At 42.2% G+C, this 22415-nt stretch overlaps 1 protein-coding gene and 1 long non-coding RNA gene across 2 annotated transcripts in view; one reads left to right on the top strand and one right to left on the bottom strand.

Annotated features, from left to right (window-relative positions):
* The window catches only part of LOC309704415, a 356545-nt gene extending 350230 nt beyond the window's left edge, over positions 1–6315 (top strand). Inside the window, exons 3-5 of the long non-coding RNA XR_014276259.1 lie at positions 499–563; positions 4922–6016; positions 6156–6315. This is a non-coding gene — a long non-coding RNA (uncharacterized lncRNA). The remainder of the gene's footprint in view (positions 1–498; positions 564–4921; positions 6017–6155) is intronic.
* grin2aa (glutamate receptor, ionotropic, N-methyl D-aspartate 2A, a) overlaps positions 1–22197 on the bottom strand; it is a 170167-nt gene extending 147970 nt beyond the window's left edge. The window contains exons 1-2 of the mRNA XM_082529530.1: positions 21661–22197; positions 11302–11802 (exon numbers count right to left, since the gene is read on the bottom strand). Coding sequence (XP_082385656.1) covers positions 11302–11799 — 498 coding nt within the window. The 5' untranslated portion in view covers positions 11800–11802; positions 21661–22197. The remainder of the gene's footprint in view (positions 1–11301; positions 11803–21660) is intronic.
* Positions 22198–22415: the final 218 nt, after the last annotated feature.

Genomic DNA, 22415 nt, shown 5'->3' with positions numbered 1-22415 from the left:
TTAACCGTGTACACAGACACACACACACACAGAGGGGGGAAAGGAAGCAGTTAGTAATAATGGCACTAGCTCCAAATAAATTGTTTGAGGAGGTGTCAATGTAGCAGCATTACACACTGCAAGCGAATACACATGACAGGGCATGATCAATTCCTGCACATCATCATCCGTCAAAATCATGCCGAGCGCAGGCCGACGTTATTAGAGCATCTCTCTCTGCGGGAGCGAGCTCGACAAAGATTTTGATTTGTTCAGCGGATGGAGGCAGCAGTGGAAACGAGGAGTAAGTAGCGGCAGGCGGATAAAATGGAGAAGATGAGGCACGTAAGGGGATTAAAGACTAAAGTAAATGTCTACACGAGAATAACATCAAAATCAATTTATATTCCCATTTAGGCGTCACATTACACAGCGTTGGGTCTTCTATTCTGTGCCAATGTCAATTAAGTTAAAGGAGGAAGAGTGTGGGCTATAAGTTTTTCTCTCTCCCCACCCCAGGAATCTGATCCAGTTCGTCTACCTGGCTACAGCTGATGATGTTAAAATGCTTTGATAATGTGCCCGTGAGTATGTGTGTCTGCTGCAATCTTTGCATAAACCTCCGCTGTTCCCGAGGCTAAAGCTGAGGCTTTGCCGAGAGACAGAGGGAAGGAGACATGAACGTTTACTGAGAGACAAGAACTGAGGAGACAGGAGGAGAAAGAGAGAGGGTGGGTGAAAGGAGGGATGCTCCACGAGGGAGACAGCGGAAAACGGGGATAGCGCGAGAGGCAAGTCAGAAGAAAACTTGATATGCACGGCGAGCCGAAAACTGTGCGGCACAAACAAAAACTTCCACTACTTTGGAACAGATGTCATTGGGGAGAGCCTGCAAGAAGAGGGAGATGAGAGAGAGAGGCAAAAAAAGAAAGAGAAATAAAGTCATAGAATAAGTGAACAGCTCTATTTCCCCCAGTCCCGCATATTCATCCAAATCGATCCCCTCTGAGCAGTGAGAAGCCATTTCTCATCTGGACGACAGCTGAATCTGGCTATTAGAATAAAACACGCCTACACACACACACACACACACACACATATATATATATATATATATATATATATATATATATATATATATACATATCCACTTCAGTGTTTTTATATTAACAATCAAAGTCAGACACAAGCACAACACTAAGAGTGCTAACAAGCAAGCTGTTATTACAGGAAACTCAATGAGGACGGTCTTAGTGTGGCAATAAGAAAAGTTCCTTTTGATGCCATTACTAAACACACACACAGGCGCATAACCAATTACAGAGACACAAAAGCAAATCAATTTGTGTGCATGATATTGATAAAGTACAAGCGTATAAAGACACACACACACTATCTGCGCAGAGGTGTGCTACTGTGCAGCAGAGCCTGCATGTGGTTCAGCAGGCTGAAGATGCTCTAGTTAAATGGCAGTGTGATTTAAGGCACACAAAAACAAATGGCTCCACGCAGTAATTGGACAAACTCATAAATGATATAAAATGTTATTTTTATTCACTTGTTTTCCCTCTCCTTTCCTTCCCTCCCACTTCTATTTGCTATTTGACACAACCAGACAGCAACAAACATCAGACAGCGCGTGTGTTTGCGCGCGCCCCAGGCGTGCGCACGTATGTGTGCAATTATACCGCCTGAGGGGAGACAACAACAGGGATGGATGAATAATGTCCTTTGATCACAGCAACACCACACACACACACAAATCTACTACAACAATGCTGGCATTTACATCAGGTGTGTGCGTGTGGCCAGTTGGTTTGAAAAAATGCATAAATAAACTAAAACAAACAAAACTAAATTTAAAAAAGGAAGAAAAAAAAGACAAATTTCCAGGAGTACACTTGTGTACATCTGTAGTAGAGGAGAATACTTTAGTAAATTAATGATTAGAAAATACTGTTCGGGTCCTCGGGTCCATCGACAAAATTTCATCATTATGGATCAATAAATTACAAAAATACACTCGCAGCATATACTGCAGTGGATACTGTGCGTGCGTCACTGCCTAATTAGTTGAATGGAAACATTGGGTAACAGTTGCTGATGGTTTTTCTTTTTAACATCTACGCTGCACAGTCAGAGCCAACTATGTGAACTGGGAGGGGCAGGGCATTCTTTCAGACACATATGATTGGACTTAAAGATGATCGATGACGAAAAAAAGGCCGAGATAATGGGCAAGATTAACAACAGAAATGTCGTCTTCTCTAAGCTAGCTAAACTAAATACAACTACAATTACCTCACAGTTGTTACAGCTTTGTGGGCATTTATTTATGCACAGCTCTCTTAAGGTCCCACCACATTTGAGTCAGGTTGAAGTCTGGACACTTTGATTCTTTTCTTTCTCAATCGTTTTGTTGTAGATTTGCTGTTGCTCTGGGGATCACTGTCTTGTTCTGTGACCGAGTTTTAGCCACGTTTTAGCTGTCGGACAGATGTCCTCATATTTGACTCTAGATTACTTTGATAACCAGAGAAGATCATGGTCAACTGAGTGACTGCAAAGTGCCCCAACCATCACCCCTACACATCCACAAAGTTACCACAACATCATGGACATATGATCTCCACCTTAGTTTTGTCCTTCTGAAAGAGATTGTTCCTGAAGTCTTGTGGTTTGTCCAGCTTAGCTGTGCTGCCATGCAAGGGGCTTACACCAGGCAGGATGTCCAAACGAGTTATACTGGTTCAGTCTTTTTTTTGTTTTGGTCTTTTTCTTGGCTTTGTGTTGTCACACACATAAATGCTCCAAACCAGCAAACTGACAAAACTTCTGCCTTTCATATAGGTGTTCATACTTCCTTATGATCAATTATTCAGTAGAATAATTTGAGTAGAAGCGGCTGTCTGCTACTTCCCTTATTAATTTCTATAGAAGCTGTAAGGATGTGCTTAATATTTCACAAATTGCCTCTGTATATTGGCTTTGTCTTGTTTGAATAAACGACAGTGTAATATGTTATTTGTTGCTGTTGCATTTAACTTATTTTGAAACCTTTTAAAATTAGGACCTGATTTTTTCTTTTCAAGTCCTGAAACGTAAAACCTAAAGCCTCAAATAACTATTCAATTTGCAATTTAAAACTACACTTATTCAGACAGGTAACACAGCCTTTGTAGAGAAACAATAATATTAATAGGTGGACACTAAGGTTTACCTTCAGCATTTGAATATATAGCAAAACATTTATGGACATAATCTGTTTATTTGTTTGTCACTTATGGGGTTAAATAGTGGTTAACAAAAAGCTGTAAACCTTTGACCTTTTGGATATATTCTGGATTTTCATATATTTTAACTTAACTTTAAAGCACCTTTTTAAACGGCATTGTTATTTTAGGTAACACTGTTTTTATTTTGATGTATTTTAACTTTCACAATTTTATCATGCTCCTTTCTTTTGTGTAATTTTCTTCCCATTGAATGATTTTTCTCTCGTCATTTTATATTTTACTCGCCTGGGCTATGCCACTTTATTCACGCTCTTTTTGTGTAAGTTGTGTTTTCAGTGAAAAATGCAGACCTGATTTTAACTCAGTATCCCAAAGAGAATCAGTTAAACTTGTTTTTGTTTTAATAATGTGGCAATAATGAATTGGAAGCCGACTAAGAACCTCTAACAGCTTTGTTGTGCAGCTAAAATTGTAAATGACTTCCATTCAAAGCTCTTTACAGCAACTAGTCAGTTGTTTCTGGGTTTTTTTGGATGCTTTTGTTTTTGTACTTCAGTGTCATATGGACAAGAGAGGCCAGGAATCGATCCAAAAACACTGCAATTATGTGTCTGTCTCCAGAGCCACCGCTACCCGACAGTGATGTCAGAAGCCGGATACGTAACTCGCCACTGATTGGCTCGAGAAAAACAAGAGAAAACAACTCTCAGCCCAGTTTCGCTAACCTTAAGACACCATGCCAGATTTAATTTCATTGGATTACCAGGCCTCTTGTTCACACAGGTGGTCATAGGTACAGTCAGTCTAGAGCCAACAGCTGCCTCTTTTCAGTCTGAATGGGGGCTTTCAAACCAGCTTTTTATTTAACTGAGGGTGATTGAAGGCTAATCTGAGAGTCTCAGCCTTATTCCTGAACGCATGTAGAATAGGAAATACGTGCTTCACTGCGCAGCAGCACAATGTTCATTCATTTGTTTAAATTGCTTAAATATTAATTAATCAACCCATGTAAATGAAGTGACAGCTGCTCTAGGGATGAATGCTTACGTGAAAGCTGTGTGTGTGCATGCGTGCGTGCGTGTGTGTGTGTGTGTGTGTGTGTAAAGGAAGGCCTTCCTCTGTGTCCAGAGGAAGGCCATGACTTATGAGGAACAATATAGACGGCACACACACACAAATTTTCTGACTCTTTGAACACTGTCTGTTTAATTAAGAAGTAAAGTGTCTTTTCTTCAAGAAGCAAAACAGGGAAGGACATCTCCCATCACTGCTAACACATCTGGTGCATACAGACCATGGTTTAATTCATGTGGCATGCTCTACAAATGAAAAACAGGAAAGAAAAAAGCAAAGAAAGCAGCTGAAGCAACAGAAGACATCAGACGGCTCAGACTCGATGCGACAGCTTAGAGTCAGGACAGACAAGACTCGGGAATACATAATTAAGGCTTCGTGACCAACACAATCCAGCTGCTATTATTTAGTCCAGTCAACGAGTTAGGTCAGACATCTAGTCAAACACTTAAAACTGGTAAAGGAACGACAAAGTATGTGACACTAAAACGCCGCAAATTTAGTAAAAAAAACTTGGGCTCTGACATTTTTATCTAAGTTTGCTAGGGTGCTACAGTCAAGCTTAGTTGCTTAGATTGCAGCAGGGGAAGACGTTTCTTTCCTTAATCAATAATGTATTCATTTCGATACAGGCAAGTCTGCATTGTTCAACAAAGGCTGTGGAATGTATGGGAGGGAGTACCACAAGGCGTGGAGATACTGCAACATTCATCTAATTAACAAGCAAGAAAGACAGACAGCAGGATGGAGCGATGGGATAAAGGATCGAGGGACAACACGTGGAGAAAGCAGAAAATGGAAACAATGAATACAAGGAAAGTGAGAGCGCAATGAAACGTATACATGTTTGTTTTGGGTCTTTCGTGCCCCGAAACAAACATGTATACGAAGATGTTTGTTTGATTTAAGTTAAGAAAATGATTTAAACTTAAGCTTTGTACAGTTTAGTATGGAAGCCCATTTCCTCCACTAAAAAAAAAAAAAAAAAAAAAGGCTCCATAACTTGAAATTTCGACTTATTTTCTCATAATTTTGACTTATTTTCTCAAAATTTGGACTTATTAACTCAAAATTTTGAGAAAAGTTAGCGCTGCCAATCAGTAATCTACGTGAATGACGTCATTTCCTTGTTACCCGGAAGCTGAAGCCCTCAGGTACAAATGCTAAGCTACCGGTATTACATCCAGTCATGAATGCACACATTGCTGAGTGTTTTCAGTGTGGCTTCAAAAATGATGAAATCCTTGTGTTATTAGCCGAATCAGATGGCGTTACTATCAGCAAACGTACTCGCAAAAGCACCAATTTGTTGCGATCCGGTTTTGAGTGCATGTTACTCTGCGTTATATGCTTCCGGGTAACAAGAAAGTGACCTCATTCACGTAGATTACTGATTGGCAGAGCTAATTCGTTAATAAGTCGAAATTTCAAGAAAATAACTCGAAATTTCGAGTTATGGATACTTGTTTTTTGTTTTTGTTTTTTTATTGGCGGAAACGGGCTTCCATAGTTTAGTTATTTAACTGTCTCTGAGTTTCTGGGTCAGGGTGTCTTGTTTGTTGTTGTTAGGTTCCTTTTGTGTCTTTGTTTCTCTCTCTGTCTCTCTGTTTGTTTATGTGTGGGTCTATGTGGTAACAGCGCAGTGACTGTTCAGAGGCGGGGATGTCTTGGTCCCCGCCCTCCAGCTTGGCACACCTGCGACAATCAACTCACCTGCTTCTCGTCTGGTAATTAGTCGGCTCCCTTCAGATACGGAGGACATTCCTTAATCAGCACTTGAGCCACAAATCAGTCTCAGTAGATACTCATCTCGGTTCTGTAAGTCTGATCACATGCCCGCCTCTCACCATTCTCTCTTCTGTCCAGGAGTCTGTCCTGTTTTCCTCGATGATGATTTGTGAGTGTGAGTTGGAGAGAGAAGTCTATTTCGCTATTAAGCCTAAGGACAGAGTGGAATCCACTGGACCATCGGCTTGGATACTTTGCATAGAGACTGTAAATGATCCCTTTTTTTGCATCACTTAAAATAAACTCAGCAAACTACAATCTGAGTCTGCGTTTTGAGTCCTGCCTGCTCTCTGAGTATTACAGGGGGAAACTCTTAGATGGTATTCTCCAGAGGCTAACGTGGAAATGTCTTTGACTGGGAGTCAACAGCACCAAGAGATTTAGCCTCGAGGCAAACGAAACATACACGCACGAGGTAAAGTGCACGCAAAGGCATTAAAGCATGTAACGTATACGCAGGGAATTTTCACACACATCATACAAGCGCGGAGGCGTAATCGTGAACAGACAAACATACTGAGGGTCTTACGAGGCATAATCATTGGAGGCGAGCTTCACCTCATATTTCACATGAGGATTAGCAGAAATCTGCTTGGAAGAAGGCGGCACGGAGGCTCGGCTACTCACTAAGGTAGCCAAATAAACCTTTAACTACAGAGGGTGAGACATTATATAACCTTTGCAATGAAATGAGAGGAAACCACAGAGGCAAAGTCTGTAAGGGTCTTCATCGTATATTAAATGATGCCCCTTAACATGTGTTAAAGTGCACAGAAAACCATTTCTGGTCAAACTTCAAGCCTGAATTTCCTATTAAACACAATGAGAAAATGTTTTTAAACCAGTCCAACCACTTCTATAACAATTTATAGCTCTGCACACCAAAAATATACATAAAAAAGTATTGAGAGTAACAAAGAATTTTATGAATTTTAACTATGTTTTTTTGGAATGTAGTGACTGAGTTGAAAATGTATTATATTATGTAAGTCACTAGGTTTTAACTCAAAAGGAGCATACAGTCCATCATATCTAATGTATAAGGACTATTTACATCTTGAATGAGCAGTATGTAGGTTTAAATTACACAAAAGGTGCAAGGCAAAGCAAAGAGAAGACAAAGTGCTGTGATGAGCACTTTAAAGTGGAATATTTTCTCCTAATATGATGTGTATAGTAGAGACCACTTTTACGTGGTCTTGGTTTTGACTTGGTCTCGGCGGACTTCGGTCTTGGTCTTGTCTTGGTCTCGTTGTGTTGGTCTTGCTGTCTCAGATCGACAGTATCCATGACACACAACGTAACGTTCGATAATGTGTCATGCGCAAAAGCGTCAGCTCTAAGAGCCGTGCTTACAGAGTGCTTTGTAGTAAATCAGAAGAATCGACTCCCATTGAGCGAGAGCCGGCTCTTCACTTAATTTCCTTTCGCTGCTCAGCTCTCACACAGTGGCTCAGCTATGCTCCAATCCCTCCATATTGTGGCCAATCACATGCGAGGATATAGGATAATATTATTATGTGAAAACCAGAGAGGGTGAGAGACGCGGCAGTCAAGTGGAGCGTGCGTCTGTCCTCTCAGTAATTGAGTGAGACAGTAGACAGCGGTGAGGAGGGCTGTGCGAAAGCAAAAACACATTAATATGGCTGACACCTGTAAACGAAGCAGCATCTAGCTGCAGTTTAAAGACTTTTTTGTCTAGGACTCGGTCTCGTCTCGACTTTGTCTTGGTCTTGACTCGGTCTGTCTTGGTCTTGGTCTTGTCTTGGTCTCGATACCCTCTGGTCTTGGTATTGTCTTGGTCTTGGTTTAAGCGATCTTGACTACAAGTCTAGTGTATACTTCTATTAGCAGTGTTGTGGAGACACAAATCTATTTACACAATCAAAATGTAGAGAACTGTCCCCGTAGCAAAAATAATTGCAGTTTGGTGTTAAGAGTTGGTTTAAGTCTAGCCTAAGGTTAAGTCTAGTTTAAGCTAGAGTTACTAGCAGGCCTAGATACCACTTGGTATATGCCTTGCTAACACTGATTATCAGGAAAAAGTTGTGTTCCCCAACCGGTTGAAGGGTTTGCTGTAGGTTGGTGACAGTCACTGTGAAATCATTTGCTAAAGTTCCCATCGTACAGGCCTATAGACTGATCAGTGGGTGTGTGGAAAATTTGTGTATTCACAAACTGTTTGCCAAATGGTTTGTGAAGGTTGCTAAAAATTGTTAAAAAACCAGTGGCAAAGAGGTTTGCAGTGCTGCACCAAAAACCTTGTCATTTCATCAGTCACTTGCACATTGCTGCTTGTCACTCATAGTTTGTATGGAAATATTAATGTTGGCCTAGCAACTGGTGGTTGCCAACATGTCTCTAGACCTGTGTGACTGAGGCCTTAAGCAGGGAGTAGTTACAGTTTGGGTTTGAGTAAAAATACAGAAAATAAATGTAAGTCAATGTAATGTCCTGTGACCCTGAAGGCAGCACATCTAAGTGTGTGTGTGTGTGTGTGTGTGTGTGTGTGTGTGTGTGTGTGTGTGTGTGTGTGTGTGTGTGTGTGTGTGCGTGTGCATGTGCATGTGTGTGTGTGGAGTGTGGCAGGTGCCAATCAGGACATTCAGTAATTCCCTTCCACTCAACATCACCTCTGGTCAAAAAGAGGGATTATCTCTTACCCCTTCATTTCTCCGCATCCCCTCTCCACCTACTCTATTCCAGCTCACAGCTCCTCCCTCCTCCTCAGCCCTCTCCTGCAGCACTTATCTGCTTCTCTCCATCCCTCCTATCTCTTAGAACTGTGCCACATCTAGCATTACAGGATCAATAAACCATTACCGCAGTACCTTTAAGACATTTGTATATTTACTGTAAATAAACAAGATAATCTTTGAGAGGTTCTACAGTCTTAACCAAACTGCATGTTTTATTGTGGACCACAGGGTCAGATTTGGTGGAAAATCTGTTGAACTACTTTAGAGGAAGATAGCTTAATGGTATAAAACATGAAGATTGACGCTTTTCCTTTAAGGGCAAATGGACCAAAAGATTTAAGATTTTCTTGAACAAGAGGATCTTGAAAAGAGAGAAATGTTTACAGAAAAGTGGTAGAAAAGACTTAAGACACACTACAGCCATTAGGATGGGGAAGGAAATGAAAGAATTCAGAGGAAGTGTAGCTGTAATCTTGAGTAACATTAGCACTAATGACACAAGCATAACAGTTTCATTGGTTTACAGCAATTATACCAAGGCACTGCATCACAGATTAGCTAACAGTGGCATGCGGATGTTCAAAAATATATCTAACACCATAAAGCTGGTCAGGCTTTCATCGAAGTCCCTGACAGCAGTATGAGAGGTCAAACACACTCAGACTTAAGGAAACACCAGCAAACAGAAAATGTCAAAACCATAAAAAACACAACAAACACAGTGGAAGTTATATAAAAAAAAATGGAAGTTGAAACCTCAGAAAACACAATGTAAGTATCTTTGGGGAGACAATAATGTGATCTAACAACAACTAAAGTGACAGAAGTGACACACTTAAAATAAGCAGTGGATTCATCAGTGTTGTCAGATAGAAAAAGATGCAGGTCGTGTGTTTTAAATGCATGATTCATATAATACTGTAGGTACTTGTTTGGTATTGGACACTTACTGGAAGCTTGTCATGTCCGCAGCTGTTCCGTCATGTTATTGTCTCCCCAAAACACTTCTGGCATGTTTTGTAAAAGTTTTTTTTGTGAGTTATGATGGCATTTTTTCTGTTTCCGTTGTGTTTTATGACACTTTCATTGTGTTTGTGTGCTTTTTGCAGCTTTTTTTTCTAGTTCCTGTCTCCTTGAGTAACAGTATGCTTCACCTCTCAGAGCCACCGCTCCAGATACGTCCAGAGACAGATCACTCTCTGCCTTCCTCAGCCAACATCTGTGCATGACCAAATGTACATATTTAGACATGTTTTCTCTGGATATGTTGTGTTTATTCGGTGATCAAGAAGGAGCGAGGACTGCTGTAATACCCAGTGACATCAGTGCATGGACAACCAGTGCATTAAAACACAGAATGGCATCATTATTGTAACACACTGAACAGAGGAGCAGTTTTCCTCCATTATCTGCAGTGATGAACCTTAAATTCTATGATTGTGGCAGGTTATTGTATCAATGTTGCTCAACATCACTACGTACGTTTTGTTTATTACTACGCACATGTGCATTTCTGTCCTCTTTTCTGGTTCTGATTCTTCTAAACTAATGAAGGTGGTAATATATATTTATAAATGACGTTCAGTTCTACTCAACAAGCTCCCAATTACTGAGCTACAGTACAGGGAAGAATTTGTTTTGGACAAAACCGTTGTTGCTCACCTGGATGATGCGATATAGGTTTTCACTTGTATCATAAAGCATTGCTTTCTTAAAGGTGTCCCTTAACAGTTTAATATGATGAAATTATTATCTCCACATAACAATTCTCATCTTGCCCCGCTCCCTCTGTTACAATCTGGCAAATATGACAAATTCCAGGAGCTAAGCACTGACACATGAAACCACACAATCATGCGCTGTTCATCTGCTCCTATTCAGGGTTCGATGAGACTGGCTTTGCTTATTCAAATGAGGGGACCAATCAAGACTCCAGCACCATGTCTGAGGGAATCCTGCACAATGAATGGAGATTTCCCAGATTAGAGCACACCGCACCACGCAGTCAGTGTTAGCCAGGCTACGGCAACACCCACTCCTTTCACATTTCCTTCTCTCGCTCTCTCTCCTCGCCTTTCTCTTGTTTAGTCACTACATCCCTCATTCTGTCCTTTCTCCTGCTCTTTTTAAATACTTTCTCCTTCCAAACCAGTCCTCCAACACTTTCCTGCAGATACTTACCTCATCCTCCTACCTTGTTTTCGCTCCTCCACACGTCTTTCTACCATCTACACCCTGGCTCTGCAGCTTCTTTTTCGAGATACCAACTGATGATATTTTGTGAGGTGCAGCTATTTGGTGAGAACTCCCTTCACTCGGCAAGAGTTTGATTTCACGAGTTGTTGATGGTTATAACAGTAAAATACCCAAAAGCCGCAACTTTTGGCAAATCACATAAAGCCAAGCAATTTAACCATCAGTCTTTTCTCATATACTTTGCTCACTATTGCGTCCACCCATCAACAACAACATCTTTCCGTTCACTCTACATCCTGGCTTTCATTCATCAGTTTACTTCTCCATACCTTGTCAGCCATGATCATGGACGACCCTCCATGAATGCCCAAGATTGGTATGAGCGTCTGCGAGGAAATAAAATCCAAAATCTGGGCGATGGCCTCTTGGTCAGTGCCGTCCCCGAACACCACGCCGTGGATCTTGGTTCCTGACATCAGGTCACACATGTGGGTGATGATGCTTTTTGGATCAGTCTCATTGACCAGCAGTGTGACCACGTTGACATCGATGGGGTCTTCTTTGCTCCACAGCGCTCGGATGTCCCGGTCTGAGATGTAGCGCGTGCGTCCCAGGATCACTGCAATGTTCAGGACCGGCACTTTTTCTGAGCCACCAGTTCGCTGCTTTTGAGCCGCCACGGGATCGGCTTTCATGGTCAACGCCACCAGGAGAGCCAGGGAGAGCAGCGTGCTATTACTTCCGCCGTTACAGCTGCGATTGCTGCCCCTTCTACTCCTCCTCTTACTTCTTTTGCTGCTGAGGGACATACTGCCAAACCACTTCATCCCCTACATGAAAGGAAGTTGAGGGGTGAAAGAGACGGATGAAGACAGATCAAAGCGTGAATGAGATTGGAGAGAGAAAGAGGTGTGGAACGATGAGGGAGAGAAAAAGCACAGATAAGTTGTTAATGCACAGCTCTTAAACCCCACACGTTCAGGTAGGAACTTTCTTTTTCGTCTTCATTTCTCCTTAGTAACTTTGTTAAACACAAACCCTGCGAGGTGGGAGATGGCCTTGTGAGGAAGTTGTGGAGGGGTGAAAGAAAAAGAAGATGACTAACAAGTATAAACTTTATGGTCACGACTGCAAGAATCAGATGATTCAGGAGCAAGCTGTTCAGTATTCAGAAAAGGCAACAAGACATTTTTATAGTGTAATAAACCAACATTTGCCAATCGGCAAAGAACGCTACTCAGCTTACAGTACAAAAGGATTTCTATGACAATAATAGACAAACTGTCAGATAGATACTTTCAGCTATGCCATTATTTGCAGTGTTTTGCAGAGCAGACAAATAAAAATGTGTGCATGTACATGTGCGTAAGAGGCTGACGTAACAGTGGGCAGACTGAGGATCATTCAGTTCAACTTTATCTACCATAAAATATGAGAAGTGGCAGCCAAAAGTGCTCTTTGTCACATAAACATCATGGCTCGAGAACAAATGATAACAGTCTTCCATTTGGACTTCTTTTTACCAACATAGTCAGTATAACTTTTAGTTCAGTGCTACTTAGATGGGAAACATTATAATTGCTAAACAAAAGTATCAATGTTTAGTCTTAGAGTTGACCGTTCTGGTCAATTGTGTTGTCAAGAGCTGACCAAATTTTTACTACGTGGACAATTTCTTGTGTAGAAAAGCACTACATCAATAGCCTTTTAGGATAAATTCAATACTTTTGGCAGCTAGAGGAACAGGCTATCACTCAGCAACCAGGTGTTGCCAAAATACTGGACCCACCTATGCTTACATTAGCTTAACTTGTGGTATAGCAGTTAACACATTTGCCTTATTCAGTAAAGATCTCTGGTTCATATCTGGGAGGACACTAATCCACCTAGTGTGACCCTAACTCCAGTCCCAAGCATGGATTAATGGGAGGGTCGTATCAAGATAGGCATTCGATGTAAAGTTTGTGCCAAATCAAGTGCTGGAAAATGAGACAGCAGCTGAAAGTACCTTCTGCTTACTTAGCTTTTTCTCACAGTGGGTTCCAGATTTACTGACATCATTACAAAGAAGCCAACAATGTTTCTGCAATTTGTTTTTACCTCAAATCATCCATCCATTTTCTTCTGCTTATCAAACCCAGCTATTATTTGGTGAGACGCTAGGTCCACCCTAGACGCCACCATGCCCAACACTACGTGATGCTGAAAAACTAGTTTGTGATTTTTTTACGTGGACTGCCATAATCCATTATAATCAGGTTGTTCTTAAATTACCATAAGAAGCCTTCACTGGATCCAAAATTCTACAGCGAAAGCAATAACTGGAACTAGAAAAAGTGAGCACATGTCTCCCATATTAGCTTCTCTTCACTGACTCCCTGTTTAATCCAAAATTGACTTTTCTAAATTTAAATCTCCTGTAAAACCAGCTCCCAGTTTGGATTCAAGACGCACACACTCTCTCTACTCTTAAGATTAGACTTAAAACGTTCCTCAGTTTGGCCTGGATCAGGTTACCCTGAACCATCTCTTAGTTATCCTGCAATAGGCCTCGGCTCCTAAGAGGACATGACGCTCCATCCCTGCCCACATTGTTTTTTATCATTCCATTAATCCAACTGCTAAGCGCTCTTTTGAAATCCTATAGATCAATAAGCATTGAAACCTTATATCAAGTCAACTTTTTTGCATTACAAGTTTGATTAATTTTATGGTAAATATTAAAATATCTTATTTTAATAAACATACACAAACGTTTTGATGCATGCTCAATCATCCAGGTAGGTAAATCCCAAAAACTTTTTGGGCATTTTCTTTCTACTTCTTTCTAGAAGACACTGAAAAAAATCTATAAAAGTTAAACAGTGTATGAAACTATTGGGTGCAAAGGTCACACCCAGGTTTTCATTAAATGCCTCACTGAACCGACGCGCTTTTCCAAAATACTCAAGTTGTATGGAAACCCATCAAAAAACCTAATGTTGCTAACACAGATACACTCACAAAGAGATTAGTTTGTACCCCATAGGTAAATATGAAGCAAACTAAATAAAGCTAAGAAAAAAAAAGCAGACCAATACAAAAAGGCGAGTCTTGCAAATAGCATGGGACGCTACACAGCGCATGCCTCTGACGGAGGGGCAGAAGTACGGCGATCGAGGGCACCTCGCTGAAAACAAATGTTTGTGTGTGCCAACGTGACTAACAGGTTAGATGGTGATCACAGCTACTCTGCACAAATCGAACAGAAAAGCGAAGCGACATCATCGCTTCTACGCAACCCCTCCCCCGTGGAGAGAGCACTCACGGCCTACTTGAAAAGCCAGTGCTCAGCAAACATAAAACATCATCAGGCATTCTAAGACTTATGAGCAGGTGTGCTGAACAGTAGAGCGTGAGCGAGCTCAGAAAGGCATGAAACATATGGTCACATAATGCGTCCATGTGTATTGTTGACGATTTATGGATTCACTGACAGGCCCTTACGTTTTTGCATGGGTGCGGAGACCGCTGGTGCATAACTGATTCACAGGAGCTGTTGTTCAGCGTGCTGTTGTCAGAGGCAGCACAGCTTCGTGAGGTCACACTCTTACCATTAACATTAAAGACAAAATAGCATAGAAAGCAATCAACAGGGTGGCAAAAGCTTCCATGGACACCCTGGATACACCCTGGACAGGTCGCCAGTCTGTCGCAGGGTTAAGACACAGAGACAGACCACCATTCGCACCCACATTCACTCCTTTGGGCAATTGGGATTAATCAATTAACCTATCCCCACAAGCTAGATGTCTTTGCACGGTGGGAGGGAACCCATGCAAACACGGGGAGAACATGCAAACTCCACACAGAAGACCTGATGGTGGAATTGAACTCAGGACCTTCTTCCTGTGCAGCAACAGTGCTAACCACCGTACCACCATGCCACCGTGCTGCTCGATAGTCACAGTTTGATCCAATTAGCAAAAGCTTCTATTCCATCATTTAGTTGTTTGTTATTATTATTCATTTTTGCTCTCTTTTCTCCTTCCTCCGCTCGCCTGGTTCTGCCAGGGTTTCTTCCTGTTAAAGGGGAGTTTTTCCTTCCCACTGTCAATAAGTGCTTGCTCATAGAACTCATCTGATTATTGGATTTTTTCTGTTTTCTCTGTACTATTGTAGGGTCTTTATAATATAAAACACCATGAGGCAAGTGTTTTTGTGATTATTAAAAGTATTTCTTTCAATTCAGTATTGAATTGAACTGAACTGAATTTTGTTTGTGTAACATTACCTGTGGAGCAGATTACATATACAGTTTTTCAGAAGAGAACTTGAGCAGAATCTGTTAAAGAACAGCATTCCAGTCTTAAGTTTCACCATTTAGAGGCCTTATGAAGCCCACACAGTCTGGAAAGTCTCCACGGAGCTTTGGTGGACATGCTCTTAACTAAAACAACACTGTTCTATAAATGTGCACCGTGCAGGCATGAATATTAGTATTTGTTTGTTAGTATTTGTTTCTCGTGTTCTCTTTAGATGATGCACACACACATAAAACAAAACAGATAGCAAGCTGTTAGACAATTTCATGAGATGCAGCATCTGTCGTGGAAAATGATTTAGGGAAAGTGCGCACACGCAGCCTTTGCTCTGAGTAGCCACAGCGACGGGACTCAGCACAAACCAGTTTCATAAAAAAGGGTCAAAATGGCACCAATTCGGTGTAATATGGTATTTATAGAAACAGGCGAGTCGAGGATGACAAGATTATGTTTCAGTTCCAATTGGTGCCGTGGAAATCTGACAAACAAAAGAGTGTTGTGGTCTTTTTGGTTTTTTCGTTTCCTTGTCACAACTCTGCAGCAGTACAGGGATATTTTGGGGCGATGAGAAAAGCAGTAGAGGATAAAAAAAATAGAGGAAGTAAAGCAAGGCAGGCAGAAAAAAAGTGGTATAATAAAAGAGGGCGAGAAATACAGAAAGAAAGGGAGAGAGAGAGAGAGAGCACCCCCAGCCAAATCGTATTGGGCAGTTTGTCGTCACACAAAGGCTACCGTTTCTTGGCACCACAACCGTAAATGATGTTTGGCAGGCGCATCCATACTACTGGCTAGTGTTCACACATGCACACATACACACACACAGACTGCTATTTCCTCACGAGCATGAGGCACAAAACAGATCCTCCCTGTGCGTGCGCGCATTCATTTCAATTCTTCACTCTTGGTGATTCGTCAATAAGAAAGTGAGGCACTTTTATAGGTATCATTTCATTTCTTGTTCTACATATTCAATCACAGAACGCTCTCCACGCAGACACTTCGGCAATAAAAAATCTCTCTCGCTAAGCCACGGCCGCAATTCCCTCGTGCTTCACGGTCACAAACCCCACATTTCCGATCCGCACGCAACTAGGTTTCACATGCATCAATAATTCAAGCTGCATTATCTTTATGTAACGGTTAATATAATTGCATGTGCCGCCGTGGCCACATTTGTTCTTTCTGCTATCTTCTACGTGGTATAAAAATTAGATTAACATAGTTTACACACTCTATGATTTATTTACACGGTCAGAGTGGTTGATACTGAGGGTGATAAGTGTGATTCTTGCTATGCCACAACCCAGGGCATGGATGTGTGGGTATGTATGCGTTACAAGAGTGTCCCAAATACTGCATGCTTTTCATTCCATCCCTCACTAGCTCATCTGTGACTTCGTTCATCACTTCATACCTTCACTTATCCATCTGTCCTCACTTTCATCTTTCATACTGCATCTTTATGCCATCTCGACCATTTGCTACCAAACTGAGCTAACTTGAGGCACTGTGTGTATTCTCAAAACCATTATTCTCCATTTGTCATTTTTCTTTAGAGTCTGACCGATATATGAGGGTGGATATATGAGCCGATATTAGCAGTTTGTTGAAATATGGTATCTGCATTTCTAAGGCAAAAATGTTTGAGTTTGTCCACCAGAGGGAACTACGAGATTCTCTCTCTTGGCGCATGTTGTTGGAACACCACAACCGCAACAAGCAGAGTGAGAAAGAGCATAAACAAACAATCCACGACTTTGCTGTCATATTACCTTTTTATGGCCTCACAAATAAATGCACTTAAATGTTAGAGAAATCAGTTTGGGTGTCTCAAGGAAAAAAATATTGTATCAGTATTGGTTTTCCTTTTCCTTTTTGTTTCCCAGCACATATTCTCCACTTTCCTCTGTCAAGATCTGAAACTAAACAATTTATTCATGTTTTGGTGCAACATATTTTATACTCATAGTCGACCCTATGGTACAGTCGCTGGAACAGGCTCCAGCCCCCCAAAGACACTGAATTGGATAAGCAGAAGCAAATGGACGGATGCATATTTTACAGTCCAGACTAGCCTTTTTGGGGGTAGGCTTTGCTTATTTCAGCAAGATAATGCAACACAATTTACAATTTTGCAGGTATTGCTCCATAGAGGTTTCACAGTGAAAGTCTGGGTGCTAAGATGGCCTACCCTGCTGGAATCAAACAAAGAGGAACTTTCATTTGTTGCAGTATAAGACACTTAACACATATTTGCTGTCAAAGCAGTTTTTAATGAGGGGAAAGCTGTTTCTTTGCACCAGAATCTAACCATTTTACAATGCTACAGCTTATTTATTGGCTTTTTAAACTCAGTAAATAACATGGTTGCATTTGGATGTCCCCCCCCCCCCCCCTTCTGTATTGTTTCTCTTCCTGCCCCCACCCCATACTTGTAACACTGTGCCCAATTACACAAAGAATAATTCAACAATAGCTAAATACTAAAATAATTCTGCTTCGTTTTCCCTTTCTCTCCCCCTGCACAATTTTTCTCCTATTATTTTGCAACTAATTTCATTCATTCCCCAGGTTCTCTATCCCTCTGTCCTTTTCTATTTCAAGAGTTTCATTCTAAAATGAGATTCTTCCATTTGAAAAAAACAGACACCAGGAGAAGGAAACTGTATGAATACCAATGTGCTGCTGAACTTATAGGTCTACTTTCCTTTGCATACGAACTAAGCATGCGAAGGAAGATTGGATACTATTTTTTCCAAAAATAAGACTGTAGTAAAGCTATTTTTCTTTCACCGGCCAATGGATTTCACCTTCTGTCATCTAACACCCGTATCAAAAAGAAGCCTCTGCTAAACACACAAAGAGTTTTAAATTCTCATGTTTATAAGAACTAATAATTAGCATGAGTGTGTAAGGAGAGGAGTCAAAAATGTGCTACCTTAAGAGACCAAGGGCCAACCTTCCAATTTGGAAACTGAAGCCAACAAAGGAATCCCCAAACTGTATTAACTCTAGTGACCGCTTCAGAAGTGAATTGTTCTCCACAGATGCACAGATGTTAAAATGCCAAACTTTATAGCATTAAAAAGCATGTTTACAGCCTGGTACAATTAACCATTTTGGTCCCCATTGTCAGTGTACCAAGGCAGTGATGTAGTGGTTAGCACTCCTGCCTTATAGTAAAGTGCTTTGGATTTAAAAAATCCAGCCTGGGTCCTTTCTGCATGACAGACTGGATGTACCTTATGACATCTGGGAAAGGCCCCAGCCTCACAACCCTAAATTAGTCATAACAACTCCGTGGGGGAGGGGGGGTCATTTATTGTTATTATTTGCAGGAGTAAGGGGCATGACCGCTTTGATCAACAGGTGTCTCAACAGAGGCACCTGAAGCCTGACTTTGAATAATCAGAGTCACTGAACAGGACCTCTCCGCTGTGTCTCTGCTGTTGATTCCCTTTTGACTGTTTTTCGTGGAAATATCTGTGCTACATTAGCATTAGCATTATCTGATAGCTTAGCACCCCACCCTCTTATCTACATATAGTCACTTCAGGCTCCAACAAAACAAGCGGCTCCTTTAAATTGCAGAAGCTGAAAAAGTCACGGTGGTTACATATAAGGTCTACATTGTTTTTTAAAAATGCTCATTAAAATGCTGCTAAACCCAGTTCACCAAAACCTGTGGAAGTATAGTGTTTGCAAATTAGCTGACAAGATTTCAGTTTACACTGCCAAATCAGTTCTCTCTCGATGGAGACTAACAGTTGTATAATATCTTTAATGATTCTGGGGGCTGCTCTAATACCTGCCAAATAACCATAACAATGTAATCAGGGCCAATTTTTTGTTTGAGCTGAGGCGCGGCAAATTAGCTGACAAGCTTGCTGACATAATGTGCCTTTTGTTAGACACAGTTCCTCAAACTTTGCTACACAATTCCCCATATTCCCCTCATATTCCTCTCCTTTGTCACCTCATTCCTCTGTCCATTTTTTTTCCAGTCATTCTCTCATCCAGTCTCTCTCAGGCCCCAGCCATCTGCTCTGTGTGCCCTGACATGTGCATGAGCGCCCGTGAGAAGCCCAGTGGAAGTAATCGTCTGTTACCACTCAGGCTTCACCGTGTTGTGTGCCCACTGCGCATACCTCTTTAGCTCCCTGCAAACCCACTGAGTGTATGGGCACAAGAGAGGTAGAGAGAGAGAGACAAAGGAAGACATGAGATTGCTTGTGTTCTCTCTTATAATGGATGTGAACACAATTGTGCGCTCTCTCTGCTTCTTTGTTCTCCATCCATGCACCTGATGCCCCAATATACACCTAGCCGCCCCCCTGTCCCCCTCATTATACCAGAATTCACATTATAGTTTGACACCTCACTCATTTACTTTTGGCTCTTTTAGTGCTAATTGCATCAGTCACTTTCTGCTTCCTGCTCTGGAGCCTGTAGTAATCCCATGTTAGTGCAGCGTCTCTCTTTCTCACTTGCAATTTCAACGTGCTGTGATCGGCACGATGGGTAAAACATCTGCAGAAGAATGCTATTTAGATCCATGAGTAGGTTCACGTGCTACTTGATCTTGCCTTGTGGCATCACAAAGAGATCCAGATCTCGTGGTGTTTCTGGTTTCGCCCAATAAGTACGCAATCTTTTCTCCTAAACCATCCCCGAAGGCCAGAGTCAGAGGTGATTTCAGGTGTTATTCACCCGTGAAAAGCACTGATGAATCCGAAGCACACGGACACTGCTGTGCAGGAGAAATCTGCTCTGTGCTCGACTTTAAAGTTGTCAGAGGGTATCCTCTAACTGAATCACTCTCTTGCTGTCTTCTGCTAATTCTGTCTTCATCTATATGTAAATAAAGGGCCATTAAAAATCAATCACCGCTATCTCCCTGTCTCTCTCCCTCAAACACATAGAGAAGATCTCGCTCTCCCGCTCTTTTATCTTCTCAGACTCCCCATTTTCTCTTGACTCCCTTCTCCCCTGTGTCTGCTGTTGCTCCTGTTTGGCATGCAACAATACTTTGAAGCTGTTTGGGCGCACACATGCAAGCAAACGTTCACGTTTTTCACTCCTGCACGAGAGGGGAAAACCCTTCAACCGTGCACTGTAAGGCCTGACTCTACCTGGATGGAAGTAGTGGGTTTTAATACATTTGATCCTTTTGATGTCATGAAAAAAAAACTGGCTTGTCCTTCCATGGGCAGCAGCCTCTGGATGCAGGGAGAGAGAGGGAAAGAGAGAGAGAGCTTTTCCGTGATAGAACTGCGCTTTAACAACGTGACTGAGGGAGCAGGAGGAAGAGAGAGAATGTGTGTGCGTTGGTGCTGGGAAGGGGTAGATGTAAATTCATTTGGATCTCCCCGTTTGGTTCAGTGAAGCCAATACAATACAAGTGCGACCCCTACTGGTGAAAGCGAAAGTGGGCCTGAATCCCCCACTCTTGGCTGAGACGCTCCTCGCACAGTGAAAGAGCTTTCTTTTCTCTCTTTTTTGAGCTCGTTCTCACTTCGTGTCACAGTTTAAGGTTGGAACAGGCACGATGTGCATCTCCCTTCTTTAAATTACAACTTTAAAAAGAAATTAACTACAGGCCTCCTTGATGTATGATGACTGTTCATCCTGATGCGGGATGAGAGGAGCTAGAAGTTGTGCCAACAATTGGGATGACTAAAAAAAAAAAAAACGTGTTGTCCAACCTCTGAATAAAATAATACTCATCGCTCAATCATCCATCTTTGTTTTTATCGGCTAAAACACGCTCGGTTTCTTGTGTCGGTGGTTATACTTTGAGAAACTGGAGAAGAGGAGTGCACGAGCCCCCAAAGATCAGCCGAAGAAGCTGTTTTTTTTTTCTCTCTTTTTTTCCTCATAGCCGAGCTGACAGATTATAGCTCTAGGTGTGCCAATGAATTTAAGTTAAGGGAATAAACTGGTGTGTGTGTGTGTGTGTGTGTGTGTGTGTGTGTGTGTGTGTGTGTGTGTGTGTGTGTGTGTGTGTGTGTGTGTGTGTGTGTGCGTTTCTGTGTGTGTTGCGTGAAGCCGCCTGCGCTCCGCTCACTGCGCCAGTGTAAATTAATAGGAAATTATAGCGCTTGACGCGAGAGGCTGGACTGCAGAGTTTGCTTTTTTGTTTGCGTACCGACTCCCTTTAATCGTCTTCATCCACGTTGATCTTGTTTTATTATTATTCTAGTTATTATTTAGAGCGCCGTGTCCCTGCGGTGTGGTGCCGCACTTTTTGGATGAGGGACGCTTGTGGGTAAAACAAAAAGGCGCCAGTGGCACGCGCCGATCAAGGGAGATGGGGTGGGTGGGGGGTTATGATCATCAAAACCCATTTTCGGAGAGCAATAAGAGATACGGCAAAGTACTTACAGCATCTCCCTTCCACAGAGCTCCAAAACAGTGGTGCGAGATGGCATTGCAACAGTCCCCTCTATCCTCCGAGAAACCATGTAGCCACTGATGGTCTCACAAACACTGCACAACAGGAGAGCGAGGGGGGGTGAACAAAAAATCAACGACTCTCTCGCAATGAATTATTCCAGCGTGTCCAACAAAAAAGAAAAGAAAAGAAAAAGAAAGAAAGAAAAATAAAAGAATGAATGAAATCCCCCGTTTTAGCACTTCACAAGCGCGCCGCTCCGAATAAAAAACATTGTAATCCAATCTTCATTGTGTGTGCGCCTGTGCTGCTGATTCTCCACTGCAATCTCCACTGGCCCCGCGCATTGTGGGGGGGTGGGGGGTGGGGGGGGGTTCAACCTGCCTCGGTGCGATTGGAGCTCCCCGTATCCCGTTATTCCTGTCCCGGGAGGAGAGGAGCGCATAGGGGGAAGATGCAGACGCCGGACGCGCACATAGACGCACACGCACATTGACCAGTACAGCAGAGGCTCCGGCAGCCTGCGAGCCGTGCATGGGACCCTCTCCCAACGATTCTTGTCGTTCACGCGTACGCGCGCGCGCGCATGTGTGTGTGTGAGAGAGAGAGAGAGGGGGGGGGAGAGAGAGAGCGTGCTGGCGTTTAGTCAGCGTGTGTGCCTGCGCGCTTCTGCAGAGGCAGGGGCAGCTGGATAGATGGACGGACTGGCGGTCCGTCGGTCTGTCGCTCTCCCTCTCTCTCCCCT

The sequence above is a fragment of the Aulonocara stuartgranti genome (assembly GCF_965226115.1).
Source record: "Aulonocara stuartgranti genome assembly, chromosome: 4".
In the NCBI taxonomy this organism is placed as follows: Eukaryota; Metazoa; Chordata; class Actinopteri; order Cichliformes; family Cichlidae; genus Aulonocara; species Aulonocara stuartgranti.
Note: the sequence above shows the minus strand (reverse complement) of the source record. Positions and strands in the feature narration are given on the sequence as shown.